Here is a 22,541-nt window from a genome sequence, read left to right on the forward strand (position 1 = left end):
TGGTTTCCAGCTAAATAGTGTTACCAATATTCTATTTTGGAGGTGACTGGTCTTCTTGACCTTTCTAATATAAAAAGATCAGAATCTTTATAGGGTCACTAGCTATAGGAACTAGATCACGTAGTGTGCAGACCTGAGGGAATGGTTCAAGAGACTTTTTTCATGAGATTTTAATTGCCATTAGGTTCCTGTCTGGGGATATAGGGCAAACTGGCAATCTCTGCTGGCTTGCTTCCTAGCACAGATAGGAATCAGGATCAGCTGGCAATCTTTGTGCCAATAGCAATGGGATGGGAGTTGTCCTTGAATTGTTTGAGGGGCACCTATGACTAAAGAGCTTGAAATGTTGCCAGTCTGTGTTAATGTTAATTGATTTTTAATACATCCTTACATTAAGTGAAGATAGAGAAATTGCAATGAAGTAGGTGGGTGGGTTAAGTAGGTAAAGGCATGTAAGACTGGTAAAGACGCTTTTTCTTTTGAGCTCCAGAGTTCAAGTCAAAGATGACTTGATGAGATGATGAGTTCTGTTTAATTTTCCTCCCTTTCTTTTTGATTCCTTGGGCTCAGGTTATTAATTTTTTTTATTGAGCTTTCTTCAGTATTTTATTACTTTTCCAGTTATTCAGATGTCATATTTTGCCTCAAAAGTTGATAATCATGTTTCCTTTAACTAGTGTTTTCCTTGTGGAATTTGTATTCCTTAGTCAGATGCATGTTCCTGGTATTTTTCTTGCCTAGAAGATCATGCACTTGGGGAAATGCAGTGTTTTTATGGATATCAAGCTTAGTGCTCATAAATAATGTCATGAATGATTTTGGATACACTTTCTTCATAGTTTTTTTTAGCTCTGCTTTGGAAACCAAGCTTCAAAATCACTTCTTACTCAGTTTTTTTCACTGAGGGTGAGGGGAAGGAAGAACCTCTAACAGGGGAGCTAATAAAATATTACATTGCCTTCCACCCTGAAACTTCCTCAACTAAGAAGGCATGTAGAGACTCATTTGGGCTTAACACTGATGCTTAAAGTTTTGCATGGCTTGGATCCCTGTTACCCAGGTATTTCTCTGCTGCCTAGTTATTCTCACATGGGGAGCAGGAACCCTGCATCTCCCAAGGAGGCTTACCCAGATACTGGTTTATTGAAGATCTGGAACATACTAGATTTCTCACACTGAAGGCATTGCACTTTCGGTGTTGACACACAGGAAGGCAGAGTTTCAGCATTCAGTTTCTGAATACAACGTGTATTGTCATATTCACACTAGGCCTGACTTTCTGAAGTGTTATATATACTGGCAGAGATGTTTTAAATTGGAGAATCACAAGTAATACATCAAGTAAAAAGTTCTTTAGTCCTTTCTTTTTAAAGACTGAAGGTACCATATAGATAATCTGTTTGCTCTTGAAAATCAATAGGAATTTTTTGTTCTTTTTGCGCAAGAACTAAGCTAATACTATAATCAGGATCTCTGACCTCGATAAGAAGCTGTTTTCATTGAGAAAGGGAAGGCAGAAGTTTATACAGAAAAGTGATGCCTTTAGTGTGGCTGAGTGTGTGTTGGTTGCTCTGCTCTTGAGAACTTGTCTCAATGAACTTTAGTCAGTAACTGCATCTGACTGAAAGCTTGATGTTTCTTAACATAAGGGGAAAAGTAAGTCCTGGTGCCATGGAAATTCTTTAATGAGTACACGGACAAAATACGGTAGAACTATCAATCGTTCTTTCTGTCTTTGGGATCTTAATAGAAAGGATTGGGGATTCTCAGGGTCAGATGAAGTAAGGACTGTACATGTTCTTTCTGTGTGTGAGAGGTGATGATCACTTCTAGGTCCAAAAGATTAAAGTCTTTGCTATATGAATGTTTGCTATGACTAAGCATATCGTGAAGAGTTACACAGTTTTAAATAGTATTTTCAAAAGAATTTCAGACCTCCCCATAAGCTGGAGAAAAGGTTTAACTGATGCGTGAAGATATAGTTTCAGGGAGATTGCTTCAGGGTATGTCACACAGGTTATCTGTAATCTGGCAGCAAAATACAGTAGTCTTATTTGATGTAGTTATGTTTCAGGACAAATAAGTATTTGTAAGGATCCCAGGAATTACACTTTCATAAGCACCCCAAATCAGATGAGGGAACAGGGTTGGCTTTGGTTTCTAATAGCAGGTGCCAGTAATTGTTGGACTGAAGTAGTCCAGTGCAGCTGGGGGAGAGTAGTGTCTGGCCACAGACCCCTCTGGCTTTAATTCTTGCGGTTTTTAGATTTTATTTTTACTTCAAGAGTGAATTTGTAGCTGAGGTCCAGCATCCACAGGTTTCTTGGGTGCTAGGTACCACTGAATTTTTGAATCAATACTGGTTAATACTTAGGAATAGGAGAGAGATGTATCTGTACAGTGATGTACTTGCTGCAGATTTCCTCTCCCACTGAAAAGAATGAGGTACTGAGTCCTATACCTGGTCATTCTTGCTTTGTTGAGATCTTGATGAGGTATACATAGTTCTATGGCTTGCTGGAGGAGAAGAGGTAGAAATGAAAGGAAAAATAAAGAAGCAAGAATAGGAAAATAGGATTGTAAGGGAATAGCTAGATTACTAAATCTTGTGAAGCATAAAAGTATTCTTTGAACCTGCCAGTTCATGTAGTTTTCTCTTTGAGTTCTTTAGAGCTGTGTTCAGGAAAATAGCCGGCACATTGCGTTTTCGTGAAATTAATTGCTAATGATTGCATCCATTCCAGAAGAAAGTGCACCTGGATGATATTCAGATGTGTTTTCTGCAGTTCACTTAGGAAAAAAAAAATGGCTGTCATATATTCTAAAACAGCAGACTAGTATTTTTCTTGGTATTTGGATTCCACCTTGCTGACAGCATGGTAGCTATTGACACCTTTTGATACAGTGTGAATAGCTGCCTAATTTAGATTATATTAAGCCATATGTCTGATTCAGAAGACCAAAGATGATGAATGTAAGTTCTGTGTAATAGGAAGTGCGGGATTGTTTTTACCTACCAAGTAAAGGCCTGGTTTACCTGGCCTTTAAAAAGTACCTATTTTAAATACCAGTATATTCAAAACTATCTTATTAACAGTAGGTGAGACTCAACCAGTTTTTTTGCAGTCTTTCCTACCACTTGGCCTTGATAAAATAGCAAAACTGCTTAATGAGCATTTGCACCCTTGGAAAAGGGTGGGTTCCTTTTTTGAGCCTGCTTATTATTTAGAACATCTATTCAACTCTTGCAGTTGCAATAAATAAAATGTAAATCTCATACCAGTTTTGAGCACTCTGGACACACAGGTACTGAAATGCAGTGTCTTGTAGAATGAAAATTACACTATTAGTAAAGATTTGTTTCTTCTATTCAAGAAATTTCTGAGAATGTGTAATAAGTGCAAATGTTCCGATCTTTTGAGCTTTTCTGTCAAGTTTTTCTTACAGTTGCCTGGCTTCAGCTGATGCACAATAAAAAAAAAAGAAACCCCCAAAAATGTAATTTAATAAATTACTTCTGAAAATATACTGTGAGGCAAGGGGAAATGCAGAATGGGAAACAACTCCTGTATATGACTCAGGCTTGCATAATGTATGTGTGTAAGAAATTTGCAGCTAGAAAAATGAAATGGTAAAGGTACAGAAGCAATATGTCTTTTTTTTGTGGAGATATGTGGGGACCATTACATAAGATGTGCCACCATTGCATCCCATTTTGTCTATTTTGCTCTTTGTCCATAGCCATCCATAGTGTATTGCTAATGGCAAGGATACTCATTCTTGTTGTGTAGTTTTAGTGGTATGGAGGGCCATCCCTAAAAATAGAAATTCAGCCTATTTAAATTGCCTGACGTAGAGTAGAAAGAATATTCATGACTGATTCAATTGTATTTCTATTATTTGAGTTTTAAAATTACGCTTTCTGTTTTTTTGCCTTGCTTCTACTTCTTCCTGGACTGCAGGTGGCAAACATTCCTTGGACTGCACATTAATATTAACAGAAGGAGACTCTGCCAAATCTTTAGCTGTGTCTGGCTTAGGTGTTATTGGTAGAGACAGATATGGAGTATTCCCACTCAGGGGTAAAATTCTCAATGTTCGAGAAGCTTCTCACAAACAGGTAAGTAGTCTTGTCATCTCCTTTTAGCTGACAAATGGATGTCTCCTGTTTATTTTTGATTTCTAGGGTTACATCTTCATATTTTAATTTTTATTTTTTCATGAAAATTTTGTGGCTGGGATTTCATAAAGTACCAGCTACTTTAAAGCCTGGGATAAGCCTGGAAATATTAAGTGTAGTAGTACAGTACTGGGATGATAAAGTTCATTTTTTCACAAGTGCAAGGAAATTCTGCTATGATTCATATTAACATTTTACATGAATACTTAAAAAACCTAAAATTTTATATTCTCTCCATTGCCATGTGATTTTAGTGACTCCCAGTGTGAGGCAGTAGCAGCAGCATTACCCCATCACGTTACTTCTGCTGCCCTCCATACTTTGTCTGTAGTAAGAGATGTGTTGCAGATGCCCATAGAAATAGTGGAAAGAGAAGGCAGCTTTGTGAGATGACTTTTTGTTACATGCACTTTTCTTTTTTCTGGGCCCAAAGTGCTCTGGCTGTAGAGGAGAAAAGGAGTGGTGCAGTCTTGAGAATTTGCATGTACAGAAGAAATATTTACAAGTGTGAAGGCTGCAAGGGGGCTGCAGATAAAAAGGTTATGAAGTTGAGGTAGGGGTGCATTGAAAAAGCAGCTATAAAGCCCACCTAAAAAAGATTGGGATATTTCTGAATGTCTGCTTTTTACACTGACTGCAAAGATAACTTTTTTTATACAGATTATGGAAAATGCAGAAATCAACAACATCATCAAAATAGTTGGACTACAATACAAGAAAAGCTATGAGGATCCAGAATCTCTGAAAAGTTTGAGATACGGAAAAATTATGATCATGACAGATCAGGTTAGTCTGAAATTCACAGGTTTTAATATTCAGAGCTTCTTAAGATATGTTTTGCTGCAATTTGGTAGGTTACGTTTTTGGGCGTTATAATCTGCCTCTGTGTTACGACAATATGGATGTATTCAGAGGGAATCCCTAATGTATGAGGTTTCTTTATGGGAATAATTTATCTGTATGTTGTTTTGGTTACTCCAAATGAACAATGGAACTTTGCTGCACAGCAGCAGAGATGCCAAAGTAATAAAAAAAAATATGTATAAACAAGAATGCTTTTGATAACTCAAAAGTATGTTGAAAGTAAGGACAAAAGGGAACAGTAGATGAGGTAGTAATGCTAGAAAGTCTCGGAGAGACAAGAATGTAGGCAATTATTTTTGGATAATCTCATGAAGTGTGTGTCTATTGTTCAGATTTTAGAAGCCTAGGAATCCTATGCTTTGGATATTTGTGAAGCTTTGTTATTTTTTCCCCAGAGAGGTTGAACTATCAAGCATCTTAACACCAATGAGAACTGTGGGCCAGCCTTGGCTTTCTTCCACAAAGATTCAGCTCCATGGTATCTGGGAGAGCTGTCTAGCTCTCAGAGAAAATATGCCACAGGCAAAGAAACCTTTGAGCTGCAACTGCACACTTGGCTTGGAAGAGCTTATTATTAGCTCAGGGATAGTGCCATTCACAGGTGGCTATTTTATACGCAGGTCCAGTTTGGAATCTAAATTAAAACTAACTATTCCCTTCTATGTTTTCTGTCAACAGACATTGTTTTGATGTATCCAGGCCAGTCAGTGGTTTTTTTTGGTGGGTTTGGGGGATCTGACGTTTTATAAGACTGCCTCATGTTTTCATGTTCTGATTTAGGATCAGGATGGATCTCACATAAAAGGCTTGTTGATCAATTTTATTCATCACAATTGGCCATCACTGTTGAAACACGGTTTTCTTGAGGAATTCATCACTCCTATTGTAAAGGTATGGGTTCTATTAATGAGGTTTTATTTATTATTTACAGTGCAACAGAAAAGTTGACTGGGTTTTTTGTTTTTTAAAGGCAAGCAAAAATAAGCAAGAACTTTCATTCTATAGTATTCCTGAATTTGACGAGTGGAAGAAACATATGGAGAATCATAAAGCATGGAAGATAAAATACTACAAAGGTTTGTTTAAAAACAAATAAGTGAACCTCATGGATCTAAAAGCACATAATAAATGGGTGCTATGAAGTTTAATTTGTAGCTGTTTTCATGATAATATCTTCTGTAATGATTTTGGGGTGAAATAATAAAACTTTAAGTTTGAATATGGAGTAACTATTTCTTTTTATTGTACAGGTTTGGGTACCAGCACTGCTAAAGAAGCAAAAGAATATTTTGCTGACATGGAAAGACATAGGATCTTATTTCGATATGCTGGTCCTGAAGATGATGCTGCCATTACCTTGGTAAGAACTTATAAAAGTACTTATATATGATATGTTTTAGTTTCCATTGTTTACTGAAATGGCACATGCGGAAGTCCTAACGGGTTTGTTGGGGGTGGGGGTTTTTTTTTGAGTAACTGAAAAAAATACTTTTGGGAGAGAAAAAAGCTTTTGGAAAACATTTTAAATTTTGGAATAAGCTTATCCACACTACAAAATCAGCTCTACCTTCTGCTTAGTAGGTTTGATCAATTTTGTGTGGTATGGATATCAAGAAACATTACATTCAGACTCGCTTTTAAAGACAGAACATGCAAAGGAATATTCTGAGTAAGGCAACAGAGCCCAAAGAAATGGTGTTTCACATCTACTTAGGGATCTGAATCTTGTTTCTGAGCAAATCAGATCAGATAAATTATTTATTCATTGAAGATATATCAGTGTGGCATACGTGTATTCATGCATGTGTTCTACTTATTTGAATTCGAAATCTTTTAGATAGTTGTGTGCAGGAAATTACTTGTGTTTCAGAGACCTTGTGGAAGGACAAAGGATGGAGTGCCTGAAACGAAGCTGTTTTCTCAGGAAATGTTTCACCTTTTATCTACTTTAATTCGCTATTTTAATTGTAGGTGATATTAGAGACAAAAAGGGTTAGGAGAGAAAAAATAAAAATGGGAAAATACCCATCTTATAAGGAGAAAGTTGTTTTGTCTATAACAACTTTTTACTTATACTGTGCATCTAGTAAAATGGTGTTTTTACTAACAGAAAGGTATAGTAGGTATCTATTCTGTTGAAGAAAAACAGCCTGATGTGTCAGAAGTTACTTGTACCACTCATTTTACTTCTGCCCAAGATGCACTTAAATATAATCCATGGTTCCCCATCCCAGAGAAGTGTGTTCGTCTAGATAAAAAAGGAGTCTGTGTATTTGCATATACATTAAACCGATTGGTGGAGAGACCCTGAACTCCCTGGTTAAAATTCTGAGCTCTATTTCTGCAAATAGACCTCCATATACAGGCTGATCTGAGGCCATATAACCTGTTAGGGCCGATCCTTACTGTTGTCTAAAATGTTATTCTGTCAATTCGGGATGAAACTAGTCATCTCTGTTACACTGGGAACAACTACTGACTAGTACTGAAGCTGTTAACAGAAGCTTCATTTACACCCCTACCCACATTTTCTCTGCTGATAGCTGTAATCCCAGTCCCAAGTTTACCTCTCGGCATAGGTGGTGTAAGATTATAGGCCCTACCAGGCCTCATGATAGCTGTAATCTAGGAAAACAAAAATTATTTCACATAGCAAATTCTTCAGCATTCTGAAGAACTCTTGCTAGGAAATGAAGTCTTAGAATAGCAGTTTTAAGTGGAGAAAGGAAAAAAAAAACCCTTTTTATTCTATTCAAGAATAAATATTCAAGAGTAATTTTTATTCAAACTTTTTATTCTATTAATTCTATTTTTATTCTATTAAAATAGTTTTTATGCTGATCTAGCTCTTGGTCATTTGTCACTTCAGTGGTCTAGAAAAGGTATAGATACACTGAAAGGAGCCAAAAGAAAATTGTAAGAATTTAGTCACGTTTTTACAAAAGCCTAATCTTAAGCCTTCAGATGTCTGACATTGTGAACAAAGCTTGACAGTTCACAAAGGAAGTCAATCTGATGCAAAACAGGGTGATATCACTTAGTCCCTTTCTCAGAGAGTAAGTTACTAAGGTTTACTATTTATTATGGAATACCATGGTCTCCAAGGAAATGAAACTATTCATTGAGCTCTTTTGGAGTGCTGCAGTTAGTCCTTTAAAAAGGATAGCACTGATGACTGTCGTCTTATGCAGGAGAGTGGTTGACTCCATCAGGACACGATGGAGTCTCTATAAGTTATTCCCTGAGAAAAACAGGCAGTACTTCAACAACTCACAAGATTTTCCCAAAGTAGTTGAAATTTTGCATAAACCACATATTCAGTTTTTATATATTCTACTTTTAGTCTTGGTCTTCTGGAGAAGAAACTCACTGGAGGGGAACTCTGTTTCTGTTACAGAACAAAGTCTTTCAGAACGTTCCTGTGTCTTTTTGTAGTGATAAGTGGTTGCTTTGAAGTGACACCTTGTCATCATGAAGAGTAAGGCCCTCAGTCAGCTGGCCTAATTCTGGCTTAGTCTTTTCATTAAGTGTCAATTTTGTCAAGTTATCAATTTTCTTAAGAGGACTAGGGCCAACCACTCAGGAACAGCTACAGATTATCATCATTCTGTGGCTGACAGAGCAAACAGAGCATGGAAAGGACAAGAAGAGGGGGGATATTTTTTTTCTAATACCTTCAGCTAATTTTCTTGATGACAGCTGGTTATAGTTCAGTCTAAACAATGAACCCAACCTTAAAATTATTTTGGGAAAGATCCCAACACTTTTAAACTTGTGTATCAAAGGACAGCTCTGATGTGAAGAGAGGAATAAGAATGATAAGATTTGTCTAAATGTGTACAGATTTTGGGAAAGTAATATAAATTTAAATTATGATCAGTGAGATATCTATCAGTTCGAAAAACCTTGTGCAACAATGTCCAAAAGGTCATGTGCTTGTTCTGCTGCTTAAGTGTAAACATTAGTTATATGGATTATCTTGTCCAAATAAGTATTATTGAGTACTTGATCAGATAGTGCAGTACACTTGAAATTCTGACTAAAGTAACATACATTTATGCAAACATGTGTATGCTGATAGTTTAGTGTACTTGGAATCTTTTCAGGCCTTCAGTAAGAAGAAGATTGATGACCGAAAAGAGTGGTTAACAAACTTCATGGAGGACAGGCGACAGCGTCGGCTACATGGCCTTCCCGAGGTGAGTCCTAAATAGTAGTAATAAATCTTGTGGGTGAGATTTAAATGTAATGTAGTTTTTGTATCGAATGAATAATATATGTGGTTTTTTCAGCAATTTTTATATGGTACAGCAACAAAACATTTGACTTACAATGACTTCATTAACAAGGAGTTGATCCTTTTCTCAAATTCAGACAACGAGAGATCCATTCCTTCCCTTGTTGATGGTAAGCTGATAATTCATTATGATTTGTTGAAACATTATTGTTGGTTTTTAAACTTGTGATTTGTATTGGAAATCAATGCATTCAAGTAGAGAATATAAGAACTTTTATATTTTTGTTTGTTATCATTCATATGCTAAGGAATTGCCATGTTTTTTCTGTGAGGAAGTTTAAGCTGTTGCTGTGCAGCCTCTTTACTTAACCAGACCTGTTCCCTAGACCATAAAAGTGCTTTGTTTCTAGTCAAACCATCAGAGAAAACAAGTCTTTTAAGTGCTTATAATAACTAAAATTCCAGTCAGCGGCTGAGTGCAGATGAAGATGCAAATGTTTTCTCCCTCCAGTCTTACACCACCAGCAGTGTTTTAGTGGTTACTGACTTTTCCTGTAATCTTGCTAGGGTTCTGTCAATCAGGTTTGCTAACTCTCCCCTTGCAATAGCATGAACATTAAAAGCAGCAGCTTACTACACTACAGCTTCATTAGTAAAACTGTCTGCAGACAGCATGAGCAGGAATTTCTGTTTATATTATTGTCAGTATGCATATGCTTACTAAGATATGGAAAAAAGGCCTTGAGGTTTCATGGGGTGGGGGGAAGCCCATTTATCTCCACTTTCCAGTACATTTTTCATAGTGGAGGTGGTCAGCCTTCTTGACACTGCAGACACATACCAAAATATTCATGCAGGAAGAGCTTTTTCTTTTTTAGATGAGAAAGCGGAACAGTTCACAGGTGGGTAGGGGTAGTAGCTTGCTGGTAGGATGGATCTCCAGCTCTGCTGCAGAATGAGGCTGCGTTAGGTATGCAGATACATCTCTAGGGAATCAAAGAATGTCAGTCTGTTTCAGCTTCTCCAGACTTACTTCCTCCCATAGTTGGGTATTTGGATTAACTGGTAGTCTCTATGCAAGCATTTCATAGTTTACTGCTCTGGAGGAAGATTCACTATAGAGCTGCATGTTTCAAGAGGTCATTGTTCCTTATACTCTACCCTGACTGCTTTCTCAGAAACAGCAGAATGATTTTGCTGAAACTTAAAATAAAGAATGAACTTGCAGTAGATAACTGTTCATTTGAATTGAAGTTCTCCAAGGTTGTGTCTACAGAAGTGTAAGAAAATGAGGAGGGAACATATTTATTTATACATTTGTGTAATATAATGTATGTATTTATAATATTATACATATTATATATAATCGCTATCAGTGCTACACATACAATATGAATAACACTATACATATATAGTATACACTGTACATGTATAGTATGTACAGTATTATACATATAATATTTTACATATTTTCTATATAATTGCTATCAGTGTTTCTGCCAACTTTGGCTGTAATTCTGCATTCTGGGCATGAATATGTGAACTGTTCAGCAGCTAGTACTCTAGCAATGGTTTTTGTTCTTCAGTATCAGAAGGTGATATATAACAGGTTAGTCTGGTGGCAAATCTCAGAAAAATGAAGAGGAAGAACATTTTGACTATCTTTTTACAGTTACTAGTTACCAGTCTTACTTCTTGGTGATTCTCCTGTGTAAAGAAAATCCTCTAAGTCTGTTACGTTCAACAGACCTTTGGTAGGAAAACATGGTGCAGGCCCATTGTAAAGGAAATCGGATGTTACATATTTAAATTAAATGGAGATTGGAGTCAGTGTCTTTTTTTTCAATTTTTGCTCTTACATTTGACCCGGGTTAGTAATGGTAACACGTAGCAATGTTTTAGTGCATTTCAGAAATGTATGTGAATTAAAACACTGAATAGATCAATAAGCATGATCTAGAACTGGTTATCAGTTCTAGATAACATGCAGAAAAAATTATGCAATCCCTTCCACACAGATGTACTTAAAGTGTGCCTAAACAATAAAAATAAATCGGATGATCAAAGAGACTGGCTTCTTTCTTAAAACTTTAAAAGATCTGAAAGGGAGACAAATAACAGATCTTTTTGTTGAATTTTAATGAGCCTTTGAGAATTTCACACAAAAAGTAATAATTTGTATTACAAAATACATGTAAGCTACAGTTACATTTGTCACTGCTGAATTTGTGTTGATATTCTTAGGAAAAAGATTTTGCCGAGTAGACTGGAAAGAAACAACTTGACTTGTGGAAGTCGTACATTTAGGATAAAGTTGCTGTTTATTAGAATGATGTACTGTATGCTGCATAGCAATGATTGGTTGAAAGGGTTACATTTCCACTTTTCTGGTAACTTTTTCAGTTTGGTAAAATATTTTTTTATTATTTTAAAAAGAACGGATATATTAATTGGTTATTTGGTTAATATTACAGTGTGAATTTGTTTCCGTTTAATGTTTAGGCTTCTTTTGAAGGATTAGAAATGATAGTAAGGCAAAACAAGTTTATTACTTAAAAACATATGCTTGTGTATATGTTGAAAATGGGATATTCTTCTTAATAGGTTTAAAACCTGGGCAACGCAAAGTTTTGTTCACTTGCTTTAAGAGAAATGATAAACGTGAAGTAAAGGTTGCTCAGCTGGCTGGTTCTGTTGCTGAAATGTCAGCTTATCACCATGGGGAGGTGAGTATGAAGGATGGTAAAGTTGTAAGGATTTTTAGCCTATATACACTATTAGGTAAATGTTTACTGTATTGAAATTGCAAACCTATTGACTTAAGTCTATTAATCACAGATTTGCTTCTAAAGAAAATTAACCAAACAGTATATAGCTTAATAAGACGGCGTATTTCCATTCTTTCCAAGTCTTTGTGCACAGTGGTTTCCCAAATAGTTTGTGGGTTGTGGCGAAATAGTAGGTGACTAATTACCTAGGTAAATTCTAGATTCTCAAATCATAGGAATATAGGAACTATGTACTAGGACAATTTGTGTCTTAAACAAGAAATAGAGTCTTTTAAGGTAAGAAGAGGAGATACTGTTCTTTGAAAACCTGATACAGTGTTGGAAGAAAGATTATTTCTATTTCCTGTTTTGTTTATATTTGAAATATTAGCAAGAGTTGCCATATTAACAGTCTCTCTCCATCCCATCTTCCCTCCCTTTAAAAGCAATGAGTACTAGTTTGTGCAGTAGTAAGTGCGGTCAGTTTGTGCCCCTTTCATTCCTCCAGAGAAGTGCTTTAGAAAAAATGAAGCAGCCCAGGGGTTTTCATAAGCATAGAATGTAAGGACACTTAAATCAGGAAGGCAGTGTGGCTGTGGAAGAAGCAGCATTATGTTTTACCAGCAGCTCTTGTAGTAGGCTTACAACATTTCTTTCTCAGGGAGACTACTTTTTTGAAACAGAATTCAGGTTAGTTACACAATTTTGGGGCATTAAAATATATTTTATTGGCTGATTAGGAAAGACTATCTCTTCCTATACTTATTACTATGAATACATATTTTCTTGCAGCAAGCATTAATGATGACAATTGTCAACTTGGCTCAGAACTTTGTTGGCAGTAACAACGTTAATCTGCTACAACCTATTGGTCAGTTTGGTACCAGGCTTCATGGTGGAAAGGATGCTGCCAGCCCTCGCTATATTTTCACCATGTTAAGGTAAACACAAATGTAAAGCTAAATGCACGTTTTTAAAAAGCCTTGTTATCAAACTAATCCTTTCACAACACTACAGGTTTTTTTGTGGGAGAGGAGTGGGGGAGGATTGGAATATTTTGATAGAAGCTCAAATTCTGCTTTACATCTATAAGTGTGTGTTTGCACGTGGATTTTTTTGCATGATTTTCCATGCATGGAAGTGTTTTGGGAATTGTAGCTTTTAAGGAATTGAACTTTGAATCATAAGGCTGAAGACTGAAAATGTAGATCACCCAGATTAGTTACGGATCTTAAATTGTGATTTCTTGCAGGAGTAGCTTTCAGTTTCCCTGTTCAATGTGAAATCTATTCAGTTTCACAATAGAAAGTGTATTGCTACCTGGTGATAAGTTCTGCAACGCAGCATAGACTTGAAACTTGAGATGGATTCGTTTCCTTTCAGATGGGTTTCTTCATATCAAGCTAAATTACACATACATAATTAATAATGAAGATCTAATTTAATGATGCTGATTTTTCACAGCTAGTAACTTGAAATTCAATTTGGCGTGCAGAGTGTTGGAATGTGTTCCTTAATGTAAATTACAGTATTATTATATGTTATGTTGCTTCTTTTATTTCCTAATTTTTGTGATATTTTGCCTAAAATTTCTTGTAGTTTCTTCTTTTCCTCTAACTGTAAGCTTTATACATAAGAATCAGGTTTTATTCCTTTTCTCATATATGTTCTTTCTGTAGCAACCTAGTTTTGTACATTCTTCTTTTTGCATGAGGTGCTGGAAATCATATTCACCCAGGACAATGTTCTAGATGAGCAAAAGGAGTCACCCGTGATACCTCTGTAGAATTTTCAGAGACTGCTAGGCCTACAATTAAGCAACAAAGTTTTGCAACTATTTGCATGCTGTTTTGCTTTATTACTGGGTTACCTACTGTCACATTGAACTGTGCGTTCTGAATGCTTCAAAGAATGATATTTTTGTAGATGTTAAATGTAATCAGTTACTAGTGTATCGTGTACATGTGTTATTGTGATGGAAATAAACATCATCTGTTGTGAACACACTCTTCCACTGGGAAGCACTTCCTTTTCTCAGGAGGTATGTACATTGTATTTTCAGCTTCAGAATGGTAAAGAGAAAGGAAGACATAAGAAATATCTACAAATAGATCATATCCGGACCCATGGACTGTTAAAGCATTATGTACTTTACTTTCTGGACTCCAGATAAACAGTTTTCTTCTTTTTCTTTTTTAAAGCCCTTTAGCAAGGCTGCTTTTTCCATCAGTGGATGACAACTTGCTTAAATTCCTTTATGATGACAACCAACGTGTAGAGCCTGAATGGTATATTCCCATCATTCCTATGGTTTTAGTAAATGGAGCTGAAGGTATTGGTACCGGATGGGCTTGCAAACTTCCAAACTACGATACCAGAGAGATTGTAAACAATGTCAGACGAATGCTGGATGGCTTAGATCCCCACCCAATGGTAAAAATAATAGTATATGCTGGTATTTTATGTGTTTACTACACAAACCTTATTTTGTACTTACAAAATTAATTCATATCACTCTAGAAATTCTTGATTATTGGAATATCTGAGTTGGATTGTCCCAGTAATTTCGTGTAGGAGCTTTACTTGACTGTTGGGATGAGGCTGGGGAAGTTCACCTTGAAGCAAAAACGTTGCAATTTGTATTTTTCCAATTATTTCAGAGGACCTTTTCTCCAGTCTGCTGACTGTAAGCCTTCACAGTTGCAAGTCTTACAGGGTAGTTATGACATGGCAGTAGAGTAAAAAGTTGTACCATTCTTTCCTTTTTGAGGTACTACCACTTATCTTCAGCCAACCTTAATGTTTCCTCTGTCTTGTCTGAATTGTAATCTCTTTAATATATCTGTAAGCATAGGAGAAGATATTGTCACTGTTCAAGAAAATCAGCAGCTTCTGAACTGCATCTAGCTTCTATTCCTTTATTTAAAATTTTATAAGAAATCTCGGAAGTGGTGTATACTTGAAAAAATTTGGACAGGAAGAATACCTGGGTGAACCCAGAATATTTGTAATATCTGTATGTAGATAATGTAACCCTTACTTTACAACTGATGGATATTGCTACTTTGTTGTGTTTACCAAGTCATAGAAGCAGAAACATCTTTTCTTCTCTTCTTAGATCACAGTTCACTGAGTGTGCAGTATCGATTTTCATGACATAGTGAATTTCCTTTTGCAAATTCTTGGGAACAATGAATAGATTTTTTTTTTTTTAATTAATGCAATCCATTGCCCTTCCTTTAGGATTCCTAGGCCTTCTGTGTAATCTCACAGTCAATTGAAGCTTCACTGTGGTTGAAAGAGGCAGTTCTGCCTCCATCTAGCTCCTTTCTGTATGCTGGTATGTGTTTGTGGCTGCATGGTAAGCTGGATAAGGGAATCAATTCAGTTAAAAAAAATTCCCCACCCTGTTAGTTACTTTTTAAACTGGATGGGTTCCACTATCTTTGCCAAACAGCACAAGAATGAAAGAATGGTTAGGGGAGGTAGCACCACTTCTGTAAAGTTATTGTGAGACTGGGATGTTAATCTGCTTTCTGTCATGCCTTATCTGTGCTTGCAGTTTTCTTTAAAAAAGAAAAAAAAAACAAACAAAAAAACCCCACAAACAAAAACCCCACCACATCACTGGGTTCAGCTGCATTTTCTTAATTGTGTATCTACTCTGTAGATGTTAAGATATTTGTTCCTGTCACTTGCATGTGTGTATTCTGTTTTTTCTGCAGTATTGTTCCTATGACTAAAGATTTTCACAGGCATGAGAGGCTGGTTGATGGATTAGTGCAACATAAAGTGATAGCTGTATGGTGTATGGGAAACAAATATTTTTACGATATTTTATTATAAAGATGATTACCACTTTGCTGGTTTTTGCAATTTCAGCTCCCAAACTACAAAAACTTCAAAGGAACCATTCAGGAACTTGGTCAAAACCAGTATGTAGTCAGTGGTGAAATATTTGTGGTGGACAGGAACACAGTAGAAATTACAGAGCTTCCTGTAAGGACGTGGACCCAGGTAAGTAACAGTGAAATACATTTACATTACAAAAAAAAAAAAAAAAAAAAAAAAAAAAAAAAAAAACAAACCAAAAAGTTTCTTATTAAATTATTTAATCCTATGTCCGAATGAACTTTTAACACAATTTCTGATGGTTATACATACGTGGAAGGGAACATGGTTTCTTTATTTTGTGTGCCTTTGTAGAAGATGGCTTTTTACTTGTGCCATCTACTGTCCATACTACAAGGAATACCTGCTTCTTCTGCTGAATTAATATTTAATCCCCTTTCTCTTTTGAGTAGACTTTTCTGTCCTTGTTAGATGCCTCTTATGTTTGTGCTAGTCTTGGCCTGCATTTTGCAGGTTATACTGGTTCTGTAAATTATAACTGGTATCAAAGCACAAAGCTTTGAAATCTTATGTTGTTCAGATGTTTTAAGGAATTAGGGATTTTAAGAAGTGTTTCTGTTTTTTCCTACCCTAATTTTAATAGGTGTACAAAGAACAGGTTCTAGAACCTATGTTGAATGGGACTGAAAAAACTCCAGCATTAATTTCTGACTATAAGGAATACCACACTGATACAACTGTGAAATTTGTTGTGAAGATGACAGAAGAAAAACTTGCACAGGCAGAAGCTGCTGGATTGCACAAAGTTTTTAAGCTTCAAACAAGTCTTACTTGTAATTCTATGGTAACTTTTTCATGTTTGGCTATCAGAATCCTTACGGTTGCTTGTTGTAAACTCAAATGTTTTTGTAGTGTACTTTGGTACTTGGTATCGAACAGTGTATTGTGTAGTTGAAATTTTTGAATAGTAGAAAATTGTAGTGATGACAAATACTAAGTCAATATGGATCAGCAAATCCATTTTAGTCCTGATGAATCTTTCAAACCAAATTAGACAGGCTCGGGGGGGTTAGTTTCCTGTAACTGAAAATTTCCTATGCAGCTAACCAAAAATGGTTAATGTAAAGTAGATCATACAAATAACTTTCTGCCATATTATAATTAGATTTGAGTTTTAAACTTGAGACAAGTCACATTTTCAAAATTGCACTTTATGCAGGACTATTACTCCTTTAATAGGAGTTAAATGATCCAGTGTTTCCACCAACATAAATACCATTTTAGGTTGTAAGGTATAGAAAACACTATCCTTAAGCTGCTGAAGACATAATAGTGATGTAAATTATTCATATGGTTTATTCTGCTTGTAGCAAGATGGGAGTAAGTATGTAAGTAAATATACATCTGTCTATTACGAGAGGGATTTGAATTGTAAGATAATTGATAATTTCTGTCAGAGTATTTCCAAACAACCTGTCTTTACAGAGACTGAAAAAACAGTTCTTTTTTTTTATGGCAGATACTACTTTCAGATATTATCACAAAGCAAAACCACCATTACTGTTGCTATTACTGTATAAATCAAAAGCTATGTGAAAATAGGTTAAAAATAAATTAAAGACCACAGAATTGGAAGAGGAAAAAGGCCTTGCTCAACCCGTTTTGTAGATTGTGCTTGAAAAGCGAATCTACCAAATCAAGGTGATAGTATTTCTCACAGGTTTAAACAACCATATGATTGAACTACTGTAAGAATCTGTCTTCGAATTAACATTTAACAGAGTACAAAATGTTTTGCAGCTTAATCCCGTGTGTTCTGCTTACTGAAATAAATAGTAAGGGCTGCTTTATGTGTATGTGTAGGAATTAGTCTGCCCTAGGGTAAGCATCTTAAAAAGTTATGCGAGCTAGTCATTGTTCACCCAACTCCCAAATAGATACTTCAGATGGATGAATTGCCCTCTAGAGGGGCTTATTTCTTTCAGTTGACTGTAGAGGGCGCCTAGGGTGACTAGTTCACCTATAAATATCTAAACTGGAGATGTCAGAAGTCAGGCAGGATTGATTCCAGCTGTGATGTAAAAATGATTTCTTACTTTGTGCTTGAACTTGAAGAATGGCAGTTCTCACAGCTGAACTGAAAGATTATTAAAGATGCTTTTCAACTTATGTTAAATGGTTAAATATTTGTGAATCATTAGGTGCTACTGAACTTGTGCTTTAATATTTAGATAAAATTAGTCACTCAGCTGAATTCAGGCATATTTCTCTATATAACTGTCTTCCTGTTTGAACGTGTTACCATAAATCTCATCTTAAATCTACTTGTGAATAAAAATAAAATCTATCCAGCTATGTGCTGTGTAGTTCCATAGTAAGGTTCGAGTTCAGTCTTCAAAATGCCGCTTTTTGTATGGTGCATGTGTATGTGCAATAGAAATAAACTCATACACAAAGGTTAACACAGTTCGAGTTATGCAATTTCTCACAAGCAGTACATTATGTATTTTATAGGTGCTATTTGATCATATGGGATGTTTAAAGAAGTATGAAACTGTGCAAGACATCTTGAAGGAGTTCTTTGATTTGCGATTACATTACTATAGTTTACGCAAGGAATGGCTTGTGGGAATGTTGGGTGCAGAATCTACCAAGCTTAACAACCAAGCTCGTTTTGTTCTAGAGAAGATACAAGGAAAAATTACCATAGGTGAGTAAATGTAAGTTAGAATGGGTAACAACGGGGGAAAATCTGGAAATGATTTAAATATAGTAGAATGTACTTGCACGCAAGACATTTATTTTCATGACACTGATTTTTTCTTTTTCTTTTCCTCCCCCCCCCAACCCCGGTTATGTGTGTCTGTCTTGTAGAGAACAGATCAAAAAAAGATTTGATTCAGATGTTGGTCCAGAGAGGTTATGAATCTGATCCAGTAAAAGCCTGGAAAGAAGCACAGGAAAAGGTAATAATCTGAAATCTCTGGATATATTTGATGCTGTTAATGTTATAAATTATATTAATTTATTCAGATGTTTGTTTTCTAGTAGTCTAACTTAATTTATAACACACATAACACTTAAAAAAGATTATTTATTACTTCTTATTGGCTTCCATTTTAAAAAATAAATTAAACTTGTACAAAAATATTGTCATATAATATTGGTATCGTGTATGGATAATTCTTGGAGGAAAACTAGATAATACAGGACTGAAAATGAGAATACAGAGCATTGAATTTCTTAATGTACCTAAATCAAAACTGGCAACTTGATTTCTGACTGGCTGATACATAAAATGCTGCATCAGTTATCCCACACATATAACTGATTTTCCCCTTATTATTTATTTGTCATATGATTGCAAAATATAATTATTTATTTTCTGTAATGGAACATGAATATTATAAAACTCTGACTTTTGAACTTTAATAAATTTGACCTTGACCTGTATTTATTTCTGCTTTTTTAAGACCCAAGAGGTTTTTTTAGTATTCCAAAAAAGATATGTGACAAGTTTAATTTCATGCTTTACCATGGAAAGATGAAACTAATGATTAAATAATCCAACTATAGAAGGTCACAGGAACATGGCCTTTTGGGAAAGGTCCAGGAAAATGTCAAGGTTATTGAATCTATGAGGGCAGACCTTGCTACTCTTTGATGATGCTTTGAAGCAGTGTTACAGCTCTATGTTCATACATAGAGCTAAGATGATTAATACTTGTAATTGTGAATATTTCACTTTAGGCAGCAGAAGAGGAGGACCCACAGAACCCGAATGACGATGCTTCCTCTGCTTCTGGCTCAACTTCTGGCCCTGACTTTAACTATATCTTAAACATGTCTCTGTGGTCACTCACGAAAGAGAAAGTAGAAGAGTTAATTAAGCAGAGAGATTCAAAGGTTGGTACAGCGTGGAAGTCTTGTTCTGAAATGATATAGTAATTACTGATGTGTCTAATTGTAAATGTTCAGTTTTGATAGTATTTACTTTAGTTGTAACTTAGTAACTTACATTCTATATACTACTTTTGTGTTTTAGGAGAGAGACCTAAATGACCTTAAAAGGAAATCTTCTTCAGATCTCTGGAAAGAAGATTTAGCGGCCTTTGTTGAAGAGCTTGAAGTATGTTTTATTTTACATATCTTTCTTAAAATACTAAATTAAAATTAAATTCATTAAAAGCATTAATTAATTAAAAGTATTAAAATTTAAGCAAACCTCCCCCCCCAAAACACATTTTGATGTTTTTTTCCATGTCGGGGATGATAAAAGAAAAATGTCGAGGAGAAAATGTGTTTTCAGATGACCAAAAGAACTGGGAGTAGTAACTGGTAATAGTGATCATTTAGAACTACTATTATTATTTAATTGGTTGTGAGGCAATAAGTATTGTCAAATGCAAAGCTGTAGATGTAGGAACAAAGTGTGTAGACCATAAGTAGTATATGAGGGGGCTCTTACTTTGCCTTTTCAGTAACTCTGGAAAAAGGTAAAGTCCTATTGGTGGATAACTTGCTGAGCCTCAGCTTTCAATGTTGCCTGAAAAAGGCTGATGTAATCTTTTGAAGTGACACAGCATAATAGAAAATAAGATGTTTGTTTTATTTTTCTGTGTGTTCATGGTACAGCTGCAATAGGAAGTGTTCTGTTTGGATGTCTGTATTTCAGCTATATGTTCATACTGTGAAAAAAGCCGATTAAAGGACTGGAAAATGTGCCTTAAGAATTACTCTAGAAATTAGCTGCTTAAATTAAATGCTGAAATACTGAAAAGTTACATCAGTACCCAGACACATACATGAGAAATAGAAACTTGATAAAAGAAAGATTTTTTCAGTCTAGCAGTGTCCAGAAGTTCGTATTTATTTAATCTTGAATAAAACTGTAGTTTTTAACTGTGCAGGGTAATGAAGAATTTACCAAGATTAAGTGGTTGGTGTTCCATTACTGGAAAGTGTGTTACAATTCGAGTGAGAATTAAAGGAAGTCTTATGCTCCATGTGAAAAGGAGATGAATCTTAAATAATCACCATGTTCCACTTTGTCCTCATTAAAAAAGAATGTGTTCCCCCCACCCTGCCCTGCTTCTGTGTTAGAAAGTAGAAGCGCAGGAAAGAGAAGATGTTTTGGCTGGCATGGTTGGCAAACCAATAAAAGGCAAAGTTGGTAAACCCAAGATGAAGAAACTTCAGTTGGAAGAGACCATGCCGTCACCATTTGGCAGAAGAATAGTTCCACAGATTACATCTGCCATGAAAGCTGATGCCAGTAGGAAATTGCTGAAAAAGAAAAAGGTAAATCAAAACTATTGCTATAGTTAGATTATTTATTATTCAACTGCTATCTCTTTCTACTATGGTAGCATAAATCCAAACTGCTAGACCTCATTAATGCTGTATTTGTACTGTGTTGCTGACCTAATGCATGACGAAGTTAAAACTGGATTTCTTTTACATTTGCGAGCCTCTTGTGACTATTTATTGTTCAGGTGTTTTTATTGAGATTTCTTTCTTCCAAGACTGTTCAACAAATGTCAATATACTAGTCTACTTTCATTTATCTTCTACAAAACTATTCCAGTTCTATCTTGAAATCTAAAGGTGTAATTTATTTTATTTTGCCCAACTATTTTATATTTTTAGGGTGAAACTGATTCTCTAGCAATAAAAATGGAATTTGATGAAGAATTTGGTGGTGTGCCAGCTGAGGGTGGTGGGGATGACTCACTGAATACATCAGCCACAGCAACTAAAACCCCTAAACCTAAGAGAGAGAAGAAGGAGCCTGGTAAGATCCTTACACAGTCATAGTTAACTTTAGTTGTGTACACTAATTGGGCATTAAATATATTTTTAACACATAGTGAGAAGGGAAATATACCACAGTAATCACTATTTCGTCTGATTTTCTTCCCTAAAGAGACATGTGGAAACACTTAAAAGTACTCTGCTGAAATTTCTGTTGTGTAATCTGCTTTTCTGAGGGTGGTGGATCTTACATTTTCTACATATGAATTTTGGGAGGGGTCTAAATCTTTGAATTTGTGAGTAGAAAAATAGATTGTTTTTACATAATTAAACTAATTCTGTGCAAACTGAGATTTCTAGTATGCATGCTCTCTGACGTTGAAGGACATGGCATTTGCCTTCAGTCTGAGTAATAGTTTAGATTGTAAAACTTGATTAAATATATCTATTTTCCTATTGACATATTCAGTCATTCTGACTTTTTAAAAGTTATGCATGTTATGGCTTGGCAGACTAACCAATGTCTATGTTAACTTTCCTTTTTCCTCTATTAGTAGGAATTTATTATTACTGTTTGAGAAATCCATAGTAATGGGGGGGCATGTGGTGGGTTGATCCTGGCTGGACACCAGGTACCCACCAAAGCTGCTCTGTCACTCCCTTTCCTCAACTGGACACGGGAGAAAAAAATATAACTAGAGGCTCGTGGGTCGAGACAAGGACAGGGAGAGATCATTCACCAGTTACCCTCACGGGCAAAACAGACTTGACTTGGGGGAAAAAAATTAATTTAATTTATTACTAATCAAATCACAGTAGGATAATGAGAAATAAACCCAAATCTTAAAACCACCTTCCCCCCACCCCTCCCTTCTTCCCGGGCACA

At 35.7% G+C, this 22,541-nt stretch overlaps 1 protein-coding gene across 1 annotated transcript in view; it reads left to right on the forward strand.

Moving 5' to 3' along the window:
* Window positions 1-22,541, forward strand: part of TOP2B (topoisomerase (DNA) II beta 180kDa) — a 66,642-nt gene that overhangs the window by 34,442 nt on the left and 9,659 nt on the right. Inside the window, exons 12-29 of the mRNA XM_009324185.1 lie at window positions 3,963-4,120; window positions 4,841-4,966; window positions 5,825-5,935; window positions 6,015-6,120; window positions 6,295-6,404; window positions 9,151-9,243; window positions 9,337-9,451; window positions 11,886-12,007; window positions 12,842-12,990; window positions 14,251-14,482; window positions 15,932-16,066; window positions 16,545-16,745; window positions 18,416-18,611; window positions 18,776-18,867; window positions 19,652-19,807; window positions 19,947-20,030; window positions 21,005-21,202; window positions 21,551-21,695. Of these exons, the coding sequence (XP_009322460.1) occupies window positions 3,963-4,120; window positions 4,841-4,966; window positions 5,825-5,935; window positions 6,015-6,120; window positions 6,295-6,404; window positions 9,151-9,243; window positions 9,337-9,451; window positions 11,886-12,007; window positions 12,842-12,990; window positions 14,251-14,482; window positions 15,932-16,066; window positions 16,545-16,745; window positions 18,416-18,611; window positions 18,776-18,867; window positions 19,652-19,807; window positions 19,947-20,030; window positions 21,005-21,202; window positions 21,551-21,695 (2,529 nt within the window). The remainder of the gene's footprint in view (window positions 1-3,962; window positions 4,121-4,840; window positions 4,967-5,824; window positions 5,936-6,014; window positions 6,121-6,294; window positions 6,405-9,150; window positions 9,244-9,336; window positions 9,452-11,885; window positions 12,008-12,841; window positions 12,991-14,250; window positions 14,483-15,931; window positions 16,067-16,544; window positions 16,746-18,415; window positions 18,612-18,775; window positions 18,868-19,651; window positions 19,808-19,946; window positions 20,031-21,004; window positions 21,203-21,550; window positions 21,696-22,541) is intronic.

The sequence above is a fragment of the Pygoscelis adeliae genome, unplaced genomic scaffold (assembly GCF_000699105.1).
Source record: "Pygoscelis adeliae isolate BGI_AS28 unplaced genomic scaffold, ASM69910v1 Scaffold25, whole genome shotgun sequence".
NCBI lineage: Eukaryota > Metazoa > Chordata > Aves > Sphenisciformes > Spheniscidae > Pygoscelis > Pygoscelis adeliae.